Below are 19885 nucleotides of genomic sequence, written 5' to 3'. Positions count from 1 at the left end.
GGCCAAACCACCCACGCACTCCTGATGAAGCAGATTAGCATATATTTTTTAGTGTTTAGCGTTTAATAAATATAACTAAGAATGTTTTTTTTTCATCATGTCATGTTAAAAATAAATACACATCTTTTTTTTGTTTTCTTTTTTTCTGTCCTGTGAATTCATTAGCTTTGGGGTTTGGGCTATTGATCCCACAATACAAGTTATTTAATCACCTTGGGGTCTAAGAAATTGTGATGGGCGATTATTTAATATATTACAAAAATATGAAGAGAAAGTGCCATTCTGAAAGCTTTAACTATGATCCACTCCTCCATTAGCATTTGTCTGGACAGTGCCGTTTCACAAGCTATTGTGGGTCATAATACACAATAAGGCTACAACTGAGCCATGATCAACACAGGAGTGCCCAGGGGACTGACATATTGTGTCAAATCTAAACTCGAGGTGCATAGTTTGAAAAGAGATTCTTATGTGCTCCCTCCAAACCTTTAACTGAGGAAAAGGCACAGGCACATTCAAAAAAGTCCCAAGTGATCTTCTTTCTCTATATATCCTTATCTCTAGCATGTTGGTTTCCATCCTATTACCTATCCCACAATACCACTTCCTAAAAATGCTTGTTTGTTCAGAAGTGAGCAGCCTGAATACAAAACAGATAGATCAATGAGCTGTTTTTCAACAGAGTAGTGGACATGACTTGAGTAGAGGGAAGTTTTGGCACGTTCAACCCATAGTGATATTGACAAAAAAAACATACAAACTCTTATCAGGTATGATAGATCATCACAAGGTTTCTCCCAGAAAATTATTTTACAAATTTTACATGTCAGTTGAGTTTTAGTCATAACTTGTCCACTTGTTGTCACCATTGTCCACTGAGGCAAACTCAACATTTAGAAGCAGTGAAAAAACACTGTCACTGTGATAACCAGGGACCAAGGACAGTACTTTTTGTGTTCAATCCTTATGGGCCAATCAAACTACAAGTACTCCTCAATGTTTGTTGTTTGTGAAGTTTTCCTTGGCTCAGTCTGAAAATACAAGAACTGGCTACTGTGTTACCAACCAGTTTTGAGTGACCAAGGAAGCAGCCATCATTACAAGTGTTGGACTTCACCACGGGTGCAATGATCATTCAGTAGTTGCTGCAGCAGCAGCTGCTGTTCAGACAGTGTGAATTCATTGCCAGTGAGTTACACTTCCCCTCAGTGTCACCAGGAAAAAAAAGATGTATGCTTCTTCTCTTGCTTCATCTCACCTCAGCAATCATTGTACAAATTTAGGGAAATAACCAGTCTGGCAGCACGATGGCCTTGTGACATAGTCTCAGCCCCACTTCGACTTTTCCCTGAAAGTTGTCTCTGTTGGTCTCTGCAGCATGACTGATGCCGTACAGCTTTACACATCAGTATCTGGTTTCTCCACCAGTTTTAGAGCCTCGTGCATGCCAGCAGCCGAGAGCTTCCGGTTGATGTTCCTGTAGCGGCACCGCAGAAGATTACTATAGGTGGTCCTCAGATCACGGTTGAAAAATGCATAAATGAAGGATTAATGAGGGAGTTGGCATATCCGAGCCACAACAGAGTTCTTTCCAGCCAGAGCGGCACGCAGCTGCACTCCACACCGCAGATGAACGGCCTAGCAGTGGACACCAAGAAGAACGGCAGCCAGCAGAAGGTGAAGGCGCCGACCACGATGCCCAGAGTGGCTGCAGCCTTCTGCTCCCGTTTGAAAATGGATTGATTTTTTCTCTTTCGGCGCTGGTGGTGTTCACCAGTCTTGAGGAGGCGAGAGACTCGTGTGCTGCACTCCTCCTCCACCTCACGCTGGAGCTTCAACGCAGCTGCCACACAGTCCAGGCTCTCCTCCTCATCCTCAGCTTCTTCCTGCTCAGCCTCTGTCCCTTCAACGCTTCCTGTTTCTCCTGATACTGCTGGCTGGTGACCCTCGTGCCCTCCTCTTGCCCCTCGAGGAGCGACGACTGCATAGTGCTCCCCTTCCCTGGGGAAGCCAGTGATGGTGTGCTTGGCAGCGCTGAGTTTGGCCGCCCGGTAGATCCTGTAGTACATGATCAGCATCACTGACATGGGGATGTAGAACGCCACCGCTGTAGAGTAGACGGTGTAGCCGAAGTCCTGACTGATGAGGCAGACTCTGCCATCGTTGACGTTCTGCGCCCAGCCGAACAGAGGAGGTAGGGTGATGGAGGCTGAGAGGAGCCACACTGACAGGATCATCTTGGCCATGCAGCAGCCGTTTTGCCGGACAGGATACGTCAGGGGTTTGTGATTCCCAAATACCTACAGAGGAAAAATATGTTGAAAGATTTTATAAACAGGTAGACAAAATTTACCTAAATTATTATTTATCATCTTTTCATTTTGTGTCTAACACAAAGGTATCCTACTCTGCCTTATCCTTCCCTGAGTTAAGTGATGTAGACCCAATCCTCAACAAGGTGCCCTTGAGCAAGGTGCTTACCAACAATCTGTGGTTGCCATATGCAGCCCCCAGGAGGGAAACTGGGTAATTTTATGAAAGAGAAGCTCCAAGATGCTGAGAAAGACCATATGTGGTGAGCAAGCTTTTCACTGTTAAATAAAGCTTAGGTTTTGCAGTGGGAAGTTTGACCGGAATACAATTACAGAATTAACCCATTTTTGTTCAGACTCAAAAATCTCACTGGAAAAATACTGTTTGGAACAAAGGCTGACATTTACATACTGGATTTGCAGGCATGTGTGTGTTCAAGAAATTATTTCATAATTTAATTAAATGGATTAATCCGATGAAACTACATGTCAACAAAACGATAGAAATCAATTATTGCATTCATTTTAATTTTGGGGTAATTTGAGAGTCATTTACAGCGTGTTTCTTCTGACTGCTTGCAACTCCAACTCCGAGCCTTTTATTTGATTCAAAGGGGGTTTCGTTAGACAGGAATCTGGTGTACAGTGGACAAAGAACCAAGACATAAGGTCACAGGTTTGAACCCCACATCAGCCAGTTTGTCTCACCAATTTGCCCTTTGCGCCAGACCCTGAACCACAGTGATCCTCCGCACTCTGACCTACTTAGACAAACCCCATGTTTCAGTGCCGCGGAGGACTGAGCAAAAATGCCTTATCAGACTGCGTAATGGGATTTTTTAAAGAATGGTGCATGGAAAAAAGTGGGATTTAAGAATAGGATATTGCCAAATGTGTTTTCTTCTGACAAAATCTATATGCGGAGAATATGGCTCCAAAACTGCTATCCCTGAAAGTGTAATAAATAAATAACGAAAATAATATATAAAATATTTCATATTTATATTACTGTTGTCTTTTCTGTCTAAATAATGACCAAGTAGCTTTACATAGTATGATTGTTTGACATCTTTTTTATTGCATTTAGGTTGGGTTAGGTTGCAAGAAATCTTTACTTTGTTAAAGACATAAAATAACTTTATCTCACCTGTCGATGCTGATTACGCACAGACTCATGATGGACGCGGTGCAGCACATTACATCCATGGCAATAAAAACGTTACAGAAAAACTGTCCGAATATCCACTGACCACCTATTAGGTCCGTGATACTGACGAACGGCATCACGGCCAGAGCCACTGACAGGTCTGCCATGGCCAAAGAAACGATCAGATAGTTGGACGGCTGGCGCAGCTTCTTGACGAAACACACGGAGATGACCACCAGTAAGTTCCCGCAGATGGTGGACAGCGTGAGCATGGTGAGGACCCCACCGATTAGGACTTTCTCCACCCGTCCGTAGCTGAGGATCTGCTCGCCACACCGGGTCCCGTTCGTCTCCATGACCTGCGGCTGACTGGAGGTGGACGGAGAAGTCGCTGCTGCCGCTGCTGCTGCAGCCTCTGCGGCGCCCTGCGCAATCATCAGCAGCCGGGGCGCAAGAGCCTCCGAGATCATCATGATGGTCGAGCCCCCGGGATCTTCACCACCGACTCTATCCTCTATGATGAACGACGACCTCATGTTGCCACTACCTAAGGTTCCGTTGTTCGCTCCCACAACAACCATTCTGTTGCCCTCTGTTCCTTTTTATCCATGGACTTGGAGACCTGTCCGGTGGTGACATAGACGCGCACAGATGTGCCAGTGTTGGTATGAGAAATGCGTAATTCCTTTCCACGGCCACCCTCAGGACAAACTACCCTGACATGCTCTCGTTCCTTTCATAAAGCTTCGACGCATTAATTCTCCTATTTAGAGGCATACTCGTCATTACGCACGTGGTGCGCCGCAAGCATATTCCCAAAATACCTGACCTATAAAATACGATTTTATTGCCTGTTGTGTGTGGCCACCCTGGCTACTATCCCACTTTTCAGCCTGATATACTGAGACTGAAACTTAAACACCGCAGCGCCAGTATGTACATTTCACAAAAGTTGACGTGTGACGTCCAAAGGTATGTTGAATAGCCTATAGGCTGACTGATACTAACATTTAAACAAATTATTCCCCAAAAACGTGTCTTTTTGGAGTTTATTCTACTAAAAATGCTTTAGCAAGGCAAACTATGTCTATGGATGACCGTGCGTAATTGCGCAGAAAGATTTAATATTTTTGTCGATTTCAGATGTATTTTGATATCGCCTGTGTTATTAAACATTGCTGCCTTCACGCATACACGCACGCGTGGTATACACATAGGCCTATATACACACGCAGGAGAGAGAAAAACAAAGGGTGCGTAAATGGTGATGTATAGGAGTGGGCCGTCGCCAGGCATTTCAGAAAATTGCTACTATTAGCCTATACAAGAAAAACTGACGAACGTTGTCAGAATTTTAGATGGTAGCAGCAGCAGAGTCTCAGATGTGCTATGATTTGTTCCAGGTTTAACTTTGTTCATTCTGCTTTAAGGGAAAAGACAGAGGATGGTTCAGTTACTTTTTTCATGAAGACAGGTTTAATTTTGAAGATCGGTTGGTCCTTGTGTGGGAGCTGAAGTGCTGATTTCCCCCAATTCCCCCTTCAATCATTTTGCTATTTACAGTTCAAGCGAAGGCACGAAATTATGAGTGTTAGGACAAGATATGCAATCTTCTAAAATTCACTTCTAAAATTGATGGGATTAATGTTGCTGGAGGTGAGAGCAGGAACCCATACTGCTCCCGAATCCTTTTCATCATTTTCTAATCTGAGCCCAATTATTGTATGATAACCTTGTGCGTGGGTATGATACCGATGCCGTGGGTAGCCTTGGATAGTAGCGCCCTCAAGCCGCCATACGCCTCTACTGCATGTTGCTGCTGTTGATTGCTACATGCTGGAATTCCCCTCTTTTCCCTAGCAAGACAGAGACCATGTGTTTATAAGAAATTCTACAGTGTAATGTATTTAAATTTATCTTGCAATGCCAATAAATGACCATAGCCTCCCATAGATTAACATAGGTTTTTAAAATGACTAATTTAAGAGCTGTGGTTATCACACTGGCTGCCTTGCAGATGCCATGGAGGGGTTCCCTGGGGAGAGAAAAGAATGGTTCAGTTTCACTTTAATTTGATACACTGTAGTAGTTTCCCCCAGGCAACATAAAAAAACACAACCTTCACTCTGGATGAGTGGTTTCCAGCCCTTTAAGCTTGTGTACCCTCCAAATATACTACTTGTGACACCTTATCACAGTTTATGGAAGTTCAACCAAAGTGACTTTTCTTCCTGGGATTGTTTAATTTGAAAGATTAAGGATGAGCTACAACTATGCAGTGTTTTTTAGAGAATAATTCAAACATTAGAGAAAAGTCAAAAGCAATAAACAAAGTGATGTATAGTTTTATTATTATTTATATTCTTTTTCCTATTTTGTGACCCATCAAATTCATATTGGGGCCCCTCAGAGAATTATTTGATAAAGTGAGTGTAGCATCTTAGTACTACGAAGATTATGTAAGTGTGAGTCTGTGACATGAAAACATTTGAGACCCTGTCTTACAAGTGGATACACACACACACACACACACACACACACACACACACACACACACACACACACACACACACACAGGTGATATTGTTGCTTTTACCCTCCAAAGTCACATTTAATCAGGTTACATACACAAGAGGGCTGCAAAAAATAGCCTACTATGCAAACACGTCTCGATCATTAAACAGGTCAGACAGCTTGAAAGGACGTCTTCTTTCAAAAGTGTATTTTAACCCGTAGCAGCAGCTCAGTCATGCAATAATAGGAAACCACCTCAGGCTATATATTGATGCCAGACTCATCTGAGGTCAGTGCTCTTGTTGCTTTGACACCATATTGGAACCCCTGTTTGTGTAGCTCTGGCAATAACTACAAGCTTTTTTAAAGGTTGTAAACATTGTTTTGACAAAGTGACTCCTGAGCTATTGAAAAAACCAAAGTAATCAAAAACTGCTCACCTCAGCTACATTTTATGAACAACATGACAAGAAACACATTGTTATTTAAGCAACATGATTAATTGTATTAGAAGCAGGTCACCAAACCACCAGCTCAGTGGAAACTTTGGCCCTGAATCTGAGTGCTCCCCTGATGTCATCATTTTATAAAATTGTCAGCAACTTTAAAATAGTTTGCTGACAGTCAATATTTGCTCAGATATGAAGGTTGATAAGTGAGAAACAGAATTATAAACAAGGCTGAATCCAAATTTTTATTCGTAACAACTACAAAATATTAAGTATTACCATTACCATTATTAGTAGTACCATGGAACAATCAAACCCTAAGGTCATTTTCCATTTGGCCAGGTTTTCTCATTGACTTGTATCTCCAAGACTGTAGAGCTGCGGAACTGAATCAATCAATCGATCTAGGTGTTTTTTCACTGCTTGGACCTTACTTTTAATTGAGTGAATTCTTAATACAGCATACAGTAATGTTTTAGACCAGAAACGTGTGGAAGAACTTGACCGGCCTGCACAGAGCCCTGACACCAACTCCATCCAGCGCCTTTGGGATGAACTGTAACACTTATTGTGAAACAGACCTCATCAGTCCTGGATCTCAGGGATGCTTGTGTGGCTGCATGCAAGCAAATCCCTGCAGCCTGGTTCCAAAACCTGGTTGGAGGCCTTCCAAGAAAAGTGTGCTGTTACAGTACAGTAGGAGCAGAATAATGCCCATATTTTGGACATGACATTGGAAGGTTACTAAAAAAGTACAATAAAAAACAGACAAAACTGAACATGTAAATAACTACCAAATTGCACAAAGTCTATCTAATTCTTATATAATCTAACTTGTATGGCTTGTTCATTCTATGTTTTTATATTTATATTTATACATGTTTATGTCTGGCACCAATTCACCAAAGCAAATTTCTTGGACATGTTAAAACTACTTGGCAACAAAGCTGTTTCTAATTCTGACTCTGAAATATACATCAGATATAAGAGATATGGATGCAATGTATATGTGTCTACATGCTTTTGGCCATGTAGTATATGTATCTCTTCTCTTTTGTTCAAATTGATCAGTCTGAAACCTTTACCGTACTATGAGAAAAATCAGGCTCGCGGTAAAAAGTAGAACGCATAAACCCATTCCAAACACAGATCACCAAATATAGGTCACCATAAAACAAACATCTGTTAGGGACTTAACATCTGCTAAGAGCAGACAGGGCCTTAACCACTCACATTGTAAAAGAAAAATGAATTAAAAGAGCGTCTGGTTGTTTTTGCCTTCGCACTCAATCAATTCCTTTTGTCACACTGCCACAAGCAGCAAATTTACCTGACACCTTTAACCAGAATTTAAGAGTAACAAATCCACAATGGCTATTTTGTACTCTGTGAAAGGATAAATCTCTGATACAGTATTTATCTGGAGATTTGCCCTTCAAACCTTTTCCTGTTTGATGATAATACAATAATTGAAGTCTTGACTGGACAAAAGTGTGTCTGAGTAGAAACCTGCCAGGCTTACAGTCATGTTCTCTTCTCTTTGCAGACACTAGTTTATTGTTGGAGCTTCTATTTTCCTGTGCAGTTTTTATACACCTGCTGGGATTTCATATAATGACCATTTAATACCTGTTGCCGCCTACCATCTGTGAGTCTTGCATTCATTTTATTATCTTACCATCCTTTTGTTGCCTTTTTCTTTTATTGCACCATTCCATGATCCTGATAGGAATAAGCGGGTCAAGCCAATGAATACATATGAATAAATTAACACATAAATGACTAAATATCAATCATCTCACACAGCTACAAACTGTTTATCAAGCACATTAAACTTTTATGAAGGTCATGCTTTGGTTCCTTTGGTAATGGTCTTTTGTTATAAAACTGACTGATATAACTGTCTTGCAAGTTATTAGGAAGTATTAACCAACAATAAAAAAACATTTTAGCATAAAGTTATGATTTATTCAAGAGTGCAGCACAAGCATCACCATGACTGATAACACACAAACATTTGGGTTGCAGTAATATTAAGTGAGCTACAGATGTGCACGGTCCCAGAGAGATGTTCAAAGTACTTGTCCTACCCTCAGTTAATGCAGGTACTGGTATAACTCTAAAATAAACCACATTACTTTGAGATTATTGCTGAAATAACAATGTAAATGGTGCAGTGTTACACTCACATGCTAAATGTTACATTCTAGAAATACAGTCTGTATCTGGCTGAAGGTCAGCATGTTCTATGGTTAAAACCTGTTTTAACCACTGTAGAGCTAACACACTGATATGCAGCTAGGTCACATAAGGCGTAAGCCGGAAGGGGATCATGCATTTGGTCAGGTGAGTGTATGTGTGCATCTGTCCACAGCTAATCTTGCATACTACTGCCCCCATCAGCCCAATATTTTTTTGCACATTTATGACTGTATGCTCTAGGGCCAAGGTGATTCCCAATTTTTGAAAAAGTAATCTTATTAACTGATCCTAATGTAAAACCTAGACTTTCGTCTTCTCAGCTGTATTCACCATTTTACAATATGCGTTACGACATGGCAAGAGTTATCTTTTGGTGAGGCTCATAAACTGGCATTCATAGAAAAGTTTGGTCTTATCTTGAACCACAACATCTGTAATCTTTGCCGCCATGTTGACTGTAAGGGTGCTGGGAGGGCCAGCGTTATTTTTTTTTCCACCAGGAACGAGTAAAACATAGCAAAAATGTTATTTCAATGGAAACAGTGTAAACAAACAGCAGGGTTAGGAAAGATCATGGTTTGGGTTAAAATAATAACAACTTTCACAATTTACGTAACTTTACATTTAATGTTGCCTTTTTTGTTTCATATGGGAAATGAACACCGGTCTCCTCATTGAAAGTCCGGCCCTCATCAACCCCAAACACCTCCTTACTTGGTCATTTCTGTTAAATATCATATACCCACCTTTTCTGTCCAAAAGGGACGCTACAGCGCTTCCCCCACTGCGTTGACCTATGACACTAAGGAGATCCCCAGAGCGTTACAAATTGACACCAACTGGTCTTGACCATGCCTCCATATGTGACAAGTTGGGAGTTGGGACCAGTTTTTCAAAGCAATGGTGGATCATGGAGTATCTCAATAGCTGGGCTGCAGAAAATGCTATTTGGGATGCACATTTAAAAGGTCAGACGTGTAAAAATGAAATTATATATCATTAGCGCAACTGAATCAAGTGAACATGTGCATTAAAGCATGTTAGTGGATTTCCCCCACTAATTTAGGGACATTAACGGTTAACAAATTAACAAACAAATTATGATACTGTCAATGGATAAGGTTAGCAGCACACAATATAAACACAAAATAAACAGGGGCAGCCTATTAATTTATTTTTGGGGGGTGGTATTTAATATTATTTAAATATATTACTGGTGCGAGTATGAATTAAATATTTCAAAATTATATTTATTTATTTTTTGGGGCTTTGGGGAACACTAAAAGTCGTATACTAACATCTTATAAAAGCAATCTTCATAGTAAACTAAAACATTCTTCATAGTAAACTCTGCGTGGGGGAGGAGCAGTGAGGCTAAAGAGTACTGAGTGGACCATGGTGAAAGCTGAAGTTCCAAAACTTAACAATCCATAACTTTCTCAATCAAACCTGTAGCTGTTTACAAGAAAGGTTGAATTGAGAGCAACTGGACTTGTTGCTGCCGATTCAACTTTTCTTGGATAACCATGACCTGGATGAATCTTTACAGATGTGTAGGTTTGTTTAACCCTTTCTCTCTCTTGTTCTCCCTCTCCCAGCACAAGAAACATTCAGTGCAGCCTGAAGCTTGTCTGCAGTGATGCTTTTAATAAACCATACATTAAGCCAGTTGTGTGTTCTTTCTTTGTGGAAAAAGTACCTCACATATTTTTTGTTGTTAGGCTCTTTAGTGATTGTAAAGTTGCTCCTGTTGACCTGAGTCAACAGTTTTTTCCTCCTCTCCATGTCAGCTGGGAAACCAAACATTCGTACTTCTTTTTCTGACCAACTGCAGCAGCATCTCCACACAGCACAATAAACCGTGCTGTAGACTATTGTGAGGCAGGCACAAACCACTTAACATACTGTTTTCTGAGTTTATTGGATTTATTAAATTAATACATGAGAGTCATTGATAGTCACCTGTCTGTTCTATCTGAAGTCATAAAGATTACATTAGTCATTAAGATCAATTAACTCTGGTACCTAAAAGGAATTTTAGAAAGGTAAATCTGATCTAATTTTTTAAAACATTGTGTTTTCATAACTACACACAGGTGTCAGTGTGCTTTACAAATATTACAAATATATCAACGCGTTGATTGTATAAATTACCAAAAATCGCCGTTTTGTCGTTTCTCTCGCTCATTTTCAAATGCCCGACTAGGACTTCCAGGAACTATCTGCGGTCCCCATGAACCACGTGACTTTTTTGACATTTTGGACCCCCGCTGACGCGACTCTTTCTTTAAAGGGCTCTGGGTTGGAGCGCGCCCCTTGAAACACCGCCCCCTCGTTTGCATAATGAGGCAGAAAAGGGGAGACAAATACCTTTGGGTAAATGAATAGGGTAGAAAATAAAACGAAGAATAATACAAATGCATAAATAAATACATTTCAAAAGAACTAATTAAAAAATTTCATTGGAAATTAAAAAAAAATAAATAAATAAGGTAATTAAAACAATGTCTGTGAAGATTCTCAGTCATCCAGGTCATAGTTAAAGTCAAGGGCAACTGGACTTGGTTGAAGATACTAGAAGACGTTTCGTCCCTCATCCAAAGGACTTCTTCAGTTCAGACTGACTGGCAGGGAAACTCAGCTATTTAACCTCAAGATCCAGGAGGAACAAAACTACAGGGGAGGAGGAAAAGAAGGTCAAACGCAACAACATTGTGATTCCATACGTGTCTGGAGTATCAGAGAAACTCAGGAGGATTTTCAACAAACATAACATCCCTGTGTTTTTTAAACCCAAGAACACACTAAGACAGATGCTGGTCCACCCCAAAGACCGCACACCCAAACACAAGAAAAGCAGTCTAGTGTATGCGGTCCAATGCAGTGAGGAATGCACAGACCTGTATATTGGGGAGACTAAACAACCACTACACAAACGCATGGCTCAACACAGAAGGGCCAACTCCTCAGGTCAAGACTCTGCAGTCTACTTACATCTGAAGGACAGAGGACACTCGTTTGAGGACCACCAGGTGCACATTTTAGACAGAGAAGATGGATGGTTTGAAAGAGGTGTCAAGGAAGCCAGGAACACTAACGAACCAGCGGTATCGATGACCCGGGATAACGACCCCACTGAGGTTAAATAGCTGAGTTTCCCTGCCAGTCAGTCAGAACTGAAGAAGTCCTTTGGATGAGGGACGAAACGTCTTCCAGTAGCTTCAACCAAGTCCAGTTGCCCTTGACTTTAACCTTCTTTGGATAATTAATACAATGAATAAATGAAGACACAAATTAAAAGAGATAGGCCAATGTCTCTTTAATTAGTCCCTACATTTATTTTGTTTTATGTATTTTTGGTGCATTTGTTAGGATATTTATTTATTTATTTATTGAGCCTTTTTTATTTCCGTATTTATTTTCAGTTGTGACAGACTCGGTCTTCCACAGTTTTTGGTGTAAACAGGCCGTTTATTCTGAAGGCAGCTCTGCATGAGCTTCCTCCACCTGTCGCCCTGCTGAGACAGGAAATCCCATTCCAGTGACTCCACCAACTCCTGCCACATCTTCAAGCTCCCCCTCGGGGAAACTGTGTAAATACTGTGTTGCCAGGTTGGAGAAAAGTCCACCTTCTAGCGGAATGCTGTGGTGTTTTCCTGGCGTGCAAGCGGCTTGATTTGAAGGATAGAAGGAACCGGATCTGGATCCCGTGATGAACACAAGTATCAGCTGGAACGGATTTTCAAAAGACGGTAGTGCTGAGGCTTAAACTGACTGACGAAGATGAGAGAAGGGGGTTTGTTCATTGAATTTATCCACCGTGAGAATTTATGATGAGTATTTTTCAGATGTCAGATCGCTGTTCGTCCTGGAAGCCATAGCTGTGGATTTATGCAAAAACCACTTCCTCCTTCTACCGTCCTAAGGATTGACGGTCTGGCCTGACATCATTGGCTGGTCGTTGGGAATGAATCATCGCCTTCTTCAGGGGGGTCCAGGGATGCTGTCACTGTCACTGCACCCTTAAAATACCACAGACAAACCGACTCGTACACAAACCCACCCAGCCCCGGCGTGTCTCTGTTCTCTGAGATTACTAAACTGTGTTTTCTTTGGAGCCAGCATGGAGGAAATAATGCGCAAGCTGCAAAAAGACGCGTCCGGCCACAAGCACAAAGCTATCCGCGATGCCTGCGTCTACGCCTACGGTGAGTGCACAGCAGCCCCCCGGCATCCGGCTGCAGGAGGGGGCCACAGGGATAGGGGAAATCTGCGTCTGTGTTCACCTGCTATATTTTAGGGAACAGAGGGCAGCTATACTAAACCCATAGGCCTACCGCTTAAACGATGATCGTATACATTGCAAGAAATGACGACATCTTAAGGGAAATCTGTGTTTCTCAAAAGAGAATATACTTAAGGTGGTCAGACCCAAAGACTGAAAGTGGGGAGAAGAGGATTTCCATGTCCATGTGCTGGTGGAAAGCTCCACCATCCAATAACAGCTGCACCTGCTGTTTTTAGGTGCCTCAGTCTGGCAACAGTGAACCACAGAAACAATGATCATAGAGAACATAAAAACAATGAGATAATGTACAGTAAGATGGGTAACTATAGGCCTACTACTGAGTACCACATCTATGCAGTTCCATGCAGGAGATAGTAGATAATAACGGGTTCTAAATACAAAGCTTAGAGCTTTATGTATAAAGTTAAGCAGCTGTGATAATATATGTCACAGACAGACATGACATTAAAAAGAGGACCTGAGTCTGTGTTTGCCAGCCCAGTTTGACTAGACCTCCCCTACCCTACTAAAAGCGTTGTTCAAATTAATGTGATTCGCAGTACCGGGACTTCACTTGCATACTTGGAAACCATGACAAACCTTTTCAAGAAAAAGAGGTTTTCAGACCAATAGTAGTAATACTCATCACTCTCTGTGCCAGGCAGCCTCTGAAAAAGCATTCAGAACATGTGACACTCCCAAATAAAATGTATTAAACTCCATTTAAGAATGTGGAAAAAGCAGTTTCCACTGACTTCAGTGGTGATATTGTTAGTATTAATAGCCATTATAGGCCAGCCTGACCTTTTGGTGGCAGGTGAATGGGTGGATGGGTTCAGATTGTGCTGATGAAGGAACAGCGTGCAAACACACACACACACACACACACACACACACACACACACACACACACACACACACACACACACACACACACACACACACACACACACACAGAACTGAACTCTTAATTGTGACGTATTAAAAACAGACAATATCTCATGTGCTAGGCTATATTTCAGTTATGTCTGCCCTCTGTCTGATATAGATACACAGTGCAGTTGAGTGCGTTGAGTGTATTTATGTTCTACGAAAGGAAAGGACTTCATCAGCCAATAAAATATTTCACAGACTGCCTTGAAATATTTGTAGACACGCCCATAACATCAATCAATCTGCATCTTATAGTTGTCTCTGAAAGTGAAGGATGCCAAATGTCCCATGTGAATGCCATAAACACATACATTAAACCTTGAAACACGTGCACAACATGACAGCCTCTGCAGAGTAACAGGAGATTTATGCTGGGTTTAGAGATGTCAGCAAGTGTCATTTGTCAAGTTTCTGCTATGAAAAATGCAGTAGAATGTCCCGTGCTAGTTGAAAATATGAAGCCAAGGTGAAATTTCTCAAGGTTTCTGAGCTATCTGTCTACTTTAAAAGCTGCTGTTTGCAGCAGGTACTCAGCATTTTTCTTATTGCAGTAGTTCTTATTGAAGACATAGGCCTAAATCTTCATAAATAACTCACAATATATAGTTTCCATTAAATAAAAAGCCTTAATAGTTTCCTGAAACAGTTGGCCTCTGTAGTTTTTAACAAATCTTACTCAAACGGGAGGAAGTGCATTTGTATTTTCAGTAGTGAATTAATACACTTTTGGTGCTCAAGTGAGTATTTCTGTTATGTCTGTGACATAATTATCCTTCATCTCTGTAGACGCCTATGTGCTAAATTATTCAACATAAATTTGACATGCAGCACAATTCATAGCTATTGTGTCTGAGCTAATGTGCTAACTAGCTAGCTAATATTGTCAAATACTGTTGACATTAGCATTAGTCTTGGGAACCAGATTTGCTTTTGGGTAAAGAAAATCACTCTTTTTTTTTTTTTTTTTTTTTTTTTTTTTCATCTGCTCTTCCTGAGCTCAACAAACCGAATACTTAACAGCTGGGAATTTACATTATATTTTGGTTTGGGTAAATGTCATATAGCATATCTGTCAGAAGATATTAATGACAGTCTTTCCTTTTCTTTGTTCCATTAAATTACAGAAACCCTTGAGTCTCAGAATGGACCAGCCAAGATTTCTCCTTCACAACTTCGGTAAGTTAAATGGCATCTCAGTTCAATTCATTTCAGTTCACTTCAACTCAAAGCTCTGAAGGCATGAAGTCAAAACCTGTTAGAGTCGCAGTAAGAGAAAAACAACAAACCTAACAGAACCTGAACAAAAAACATTAAACAGACTGGAAATGTTCTTTGTATAATAATCAAAAACAATGTTATGTGTTTCCAAGAGCAGTTGATCATTGTGCACCAGAAGTTTTGTTAGACCACCTTGAATTAAGTTGTAAGACAAGTTAGCTTTGCCCTACAGCTACACGTACTGTACAGCCTGTGCTTTTACTGCAGGGAATAGATAACTGAATATTGAAATTCAAACTGTTCTTTTCCGAGCCCTGTGGCTTACACACCGTTATTTTCCACCGTGTGTATAATTTGAATTCATTTGACTGGTCAAATAATTCCTGGGATGATAATGCAAATATTGAGGCAGTGTTTCACATCGCTCTGTTTAAACACAGTTCCAACACCACTACAGTATAATTACCATAGAATATAGGAATTTAGACTACAGCAGGTGGATACAATAACATCAACATGATAGAAAATAAAATAAAAGAAGCACGTGTGAGAGTTCCTCAAAGTAAATAAAACACACAACCGGCAGATAAATTACAGTGTTTACACTGATGATAATTTAATTTTCACCTACATGTTGTTGGTTGGATTAAAAAAATATTTTTTTAACTCATCCTGTAATAAAAAAAAACATACATTCCTGGATATAATTAATTTTTTTTTCCCAAATTGTGCCTCAAACTAGGGATTTACTGACCTGACTTTTTCTTTTTCTGTCCTGACACCAATCCCAGTACCTTATCTCAGCGTATCTTCCGAAATACCAATCCAGTGCCAGAGGCTGTATCTGTATTCTGCATAGAATATTTATGTAAATGTAAAAAAAAATGTAAATGCTCCGTACTTTTCGACCACTCAAAGCGCTTTTACACTACATCTGCATTCACCAGTCACACACATTCATACACTGAGCCTAAGTGCTCAAACGGAAACTAACTTCACACTCATTCATACACTGGCGGAACAGCCGCCAGGGGCAATTCGGGGTTCAGTATCTTGCCCAAGGACACTTCGACACGCAACTAGGGGGAGCCAGGGATTGAACCGCCGACCTTCCGATTAACGGCCAACCCGCTCTACCTCCTGAGCCACAGCAGCCCCATAATTTATGTACGGTAACTTAATGAATGTAACTGATAGTGGAAATATTTAATTTTTAAAATGACATTGATAAAGAAGTTTGGAACTGTGGATCCGTCATATCTGACCGATACCCGATCAGCTTAATAAGGTCAGTATCACTTCTGGTTGGTAGACCAGAAGTAGACCTGAAAGTGAAACTGTGTGTGTACACAAAAAGAGAACTTTACCAGCTAGTAAGATCTGAAGGTAAGGTTTGTCACAGGCCTGCTGTTTTGGATATTATTAGATTATACAGGTGTTCCTGTTGTTAAGGTCACCCCCTTTATACTAATCATGTCTATCAAATCATGCGGAGAAAATCAAACTGGACAGACAGCTGTTCACAGTAGCCAAAATACTGAATATCCAATATATATGGTTGGGTTCAAATATCCAGTTTGAGTCCAGTATTTCCTTTTGTCAAACTCTTGTATTATTGTTTTGCATTGTAAGAAGACTGCAGAATTGTTTTTGCATGTGTTGTCATGGAAATATTCTGTGTTTGGGCATTGATGCAATGTTTTTTTTTATAATGTCAGAGAGTTTTTGAATGTATCAACTGTAAAATGTAAAGTGAATGGAGAGCTGCTCCTGGTGGCAGTTGCATTGTGACGAAGGTGCTATAAATTCTGGATGCCGTTGCAGCTCAACACACCATGAATTATTCATTCAATAACCTCTATTGTTGTATTAGAGATTATTAGATTAAATATTGATGATAATGTCTCCGTAATGTAGTGCGATGGTTCTCAGCCAGTGTGCTCCTCTGTTTCTACAAAAAAGATTTGAAGTCTCTTATTACAAAATGGACTCTCAGCCACTCGAACAAAGAGGACACTTACTCTGACAAACTGACTGACAGAACCAAACAGGATATACAATGGTTCTCTCTGAAGGATAGTTGCTATGGGAGGTCCTTGTTTGATATAATAATGATAGTTTTCATTGAGAAATTGCATATTTACCTTGAAAAGGAATTTTAAAAGTTTATATTCTTTATGTTATAGAAATATTGAATCTGGTGGTTTTATAAACATTTCTGAGCCACTGGTTATGGCGTGATGGGCCTTTTTAAAGTTGAGTTGAGATTCTCGTCCTGACTATTTTATTTTAATTGTTGCACTCTACTTGCTCATAAATAGTGTTTGAACTCATTGAAACTGCTGGGAACTACTGGCTGCCATGACAACTGTGGCTCCTTGCAGCCCATTTGAACGAATGCAGTTGTGACAGCTCAGGGCAGCCTGAGCGCTCAGAGATGAAGCCCAGTGGCCTGCTATCAGCAGCAGAGCATGGTGACTCAACCAACTACAAATAATGAGGGGGGGGGGAGCAGAAAAACATGACAAAGAAAGATTGAGGATATGGATAAGTCAGCTTGCTGGGTTATGAAACTCTATAGGGTCTAGTTTGGGACAAAACAAAGGATGTTTTACAAAAGAGTTTTATTTTTAACTGAGAGAAGTTTTTTTGTGAATTGTGAATCCACAATGGGTCAGAGCTGGCATACATGCTAGTTTGTATATAGACCATCTAGAATGAAAAACACATTTTAAAGAACAAACAAGACAAAAAATATTTACATCAACTAAACAAGCAATATTAAAGGCAACAGATACCTTTCAAAGGTCCTCGTTTATCTTTTTTTGGCATTGGATTAACTCAGTACGCTCATTGCTTTGATGTCTCCGCAGAATCCCACTTTGAAATGTATGAAAGTGACGTTGCATGTTATCACAGATTCCCAGTCCTTGCTAGACACTAACAACCCGACGACACTGCCTGCCTGACCGCATCTTGAGTCCCATCACAGTCAGCAGATATCTGCATCTGTGTGAATGGAGGCAGCAGCAGCTTCACCCAGTCTGACTATAACCTTTAAACATCTCTCTACATGGCCTAACGTCTTTTTATTGTTGATTGTTTTAATTGTATGTTTCATTAAAACGAGAAAATCTTTTTCTGTTTATAAAAAAAAACCCGACATGCACCAAACTGAAAAAAACCCAGTAGGTTTCTCTTTCATTTAGGTCAGATTTGTTTTCCAGCAGGTTTGTACTTGAGCATGTGCTAAAGTAGCTTCTAGCACCAGTGGAGCATGGTGACCCTTTCAGCTGAGAGACGTGGTCAAGAGAGACCGATACAAACAAACAAGCTCTGTGTGTCTCTGTGGTTGCGGTCAGAAGCTCACGTTAATCGTTTACCTCTCAGTTGTGATTTGATGTTCTGAACTTGAACGTACAGTATCGTTAAGAGCAGGAGAGAGTGAGGAGGATCTGAGATATAATCTCACTTCATATTAATATCGAAGTCGTGGAACAACCCAGTCTCTTTATTTTGTTCAGTAAAAAGGACTGAAAAGAAGCTATTAATTATTTTACTCGTGCATATTTGTTGACAAAGATTTGATCATAAAGTTTTACTTCAGATTTGTGAAGTGTTCCACTGTTTGGACACAAGTATTGCCATAATGAACAGTTTAAACCATGATTAACCATCAGGTTTCTTCAACTTTCAGTCAGGGGCAAAAATCCGCCTTTAAACTCAAAAGAAATAACGATTTAATACTTATTGTGATAATTATCGATATCGAAAGATATGAAACTTTTTATTGTGATAAAAATATCGTCCAGCCCTAAGTTACACTTGTGTCTTCAATGTAATTTTTTCAAATCTGATCTCAAATTATAAGATATAGAGTTATAGAGATAGAGTTATAGAGTTTAATATTGTTTGTGTTTTGGTTTGTGTGCATCCAGAGCGTGTTGTCTGCTGCCGCTACAGATGGCTCTGGAGTCAAAAAAACACCAAACTAGGACAGACGGCGCTTACTGGAATGCAGGTACTGCAATATATAGCAGATTATTTCTCTGTTTTTTATCCTTGTTCTTCCTTTTATTCCTATTTACTGTACATAGATCTGTCATTTGCAAAATCAGCGTAAATAAAAGAAGAAAAAACACAAATCTTCCTTTTTAGAAATGAAAAGTTATTCATACATAAATAATTCACAAGCAATAAAATGCTTGTTCAACTCTAGTGGAACAAGGGTGCATTTACTTGTAGTCTAGAATGACCAGACAAGCAAACCTTAGATAAATAATGCAGTTTAACTGACATATTGAGTCACTTTACTGCTAGTTGCAAACCCTGAAAAAGAGGGTCCGTGACAAGTTTTGTACTAAAAATATAGATTTATTAGCCGTCATGAGGAAGTCGTTGATCGCATGATGTTTTTGATACAGCAGCAGTGGTGGTCTGCTCTCTGAAACTTTCTTCCCTCTGACTTTCTTCAGAAGCTCCTGTGTGAGGACAGGTTTGTGGGCGGGGTCGGTGTGGAGGTAGAGGTGGAGGCTCTGGAGAAGCAGCTGCTCAGCCAGATGTTGGAGGCCATCAGAGTCACCCCATCTCTCCATGAAGACCTGCAGGTGGGAAGTCATGAAGGTAAGACATGATATAAATTCCTAATATTTACCCATATTACCAGTAGACTCCGAACTGCATTTTACATGTTTACTATACTTCACAGTGCACTCTCAGTCTGCAGTAGCCTGTGTTAAAAAGAGTACAGTGATGTAAACATACTGGCAGCTTAACAGCTCTGCATGAAGAGTTGCCAGCATTGCAGCTTTTTCTTTTTCTT

At 40.3% G+C, this 19885-nt stretch overlaps 1 protein-coding gene and 1 pseudogene across 1 annotated transcript; one reads left to right on the top strand and one right to left on the bottom strand.

Annotated features, from left to right (window-relative positions):
• Nucleotides 1-1083: 1083 nt before the first annotated feature.
• On the bottom strand, nucleotides 1084-4253 carry LOC119908298 (annotated as a pseudogene).
• Nucleotides 4254-12091: 7838 nt separating this feature from the next.
• LOC119908299 (brefeldin A-inhibited guanine nucleotide-exchange protein 3-like) lies at nucleotides 12092-19686 on the top strand (the record flags this gene model as incomplete). Its single annotated transcript, XM_038726011.1, has 4 exons — nucleotides 12092-12832; nucleotides 14970-15021; nucleotides 19002-19084; nucleotides 19539-19686. Coding segments are annotated over exons 1-4 (304 nt in total), but the record flags the coding sequence as incomplete, so codon positions are not given.
• Between the last annotated feature and the right edge of the window lie 199 nt (nucleotides 19687-19885).

Source organism: Micropterus salmoides, unplaced genomic scaffold, assembly GCF_014851395.1.
Source record: "Micropterus salmoides isolate LMB-PRFRI ecotype aquatic unplaced genomic scaffold, ASM1485139v1 Ms_hic_scaffold_1747, whole genome shotgun sequence".
Classification (NCBI taxonomy): domain Eukaryota; kingdom Metazoa; phylum Chordata; class Actinopteri; order Centrarchiformes; family Centrarchidae; genus Micropterus; species Micropterus salmoides.
The sequence above is the reverse complement of the archived record's forward strand: the minus strand, read 5'-3'. Positions and strand labels throughout refer to the sequence as shown.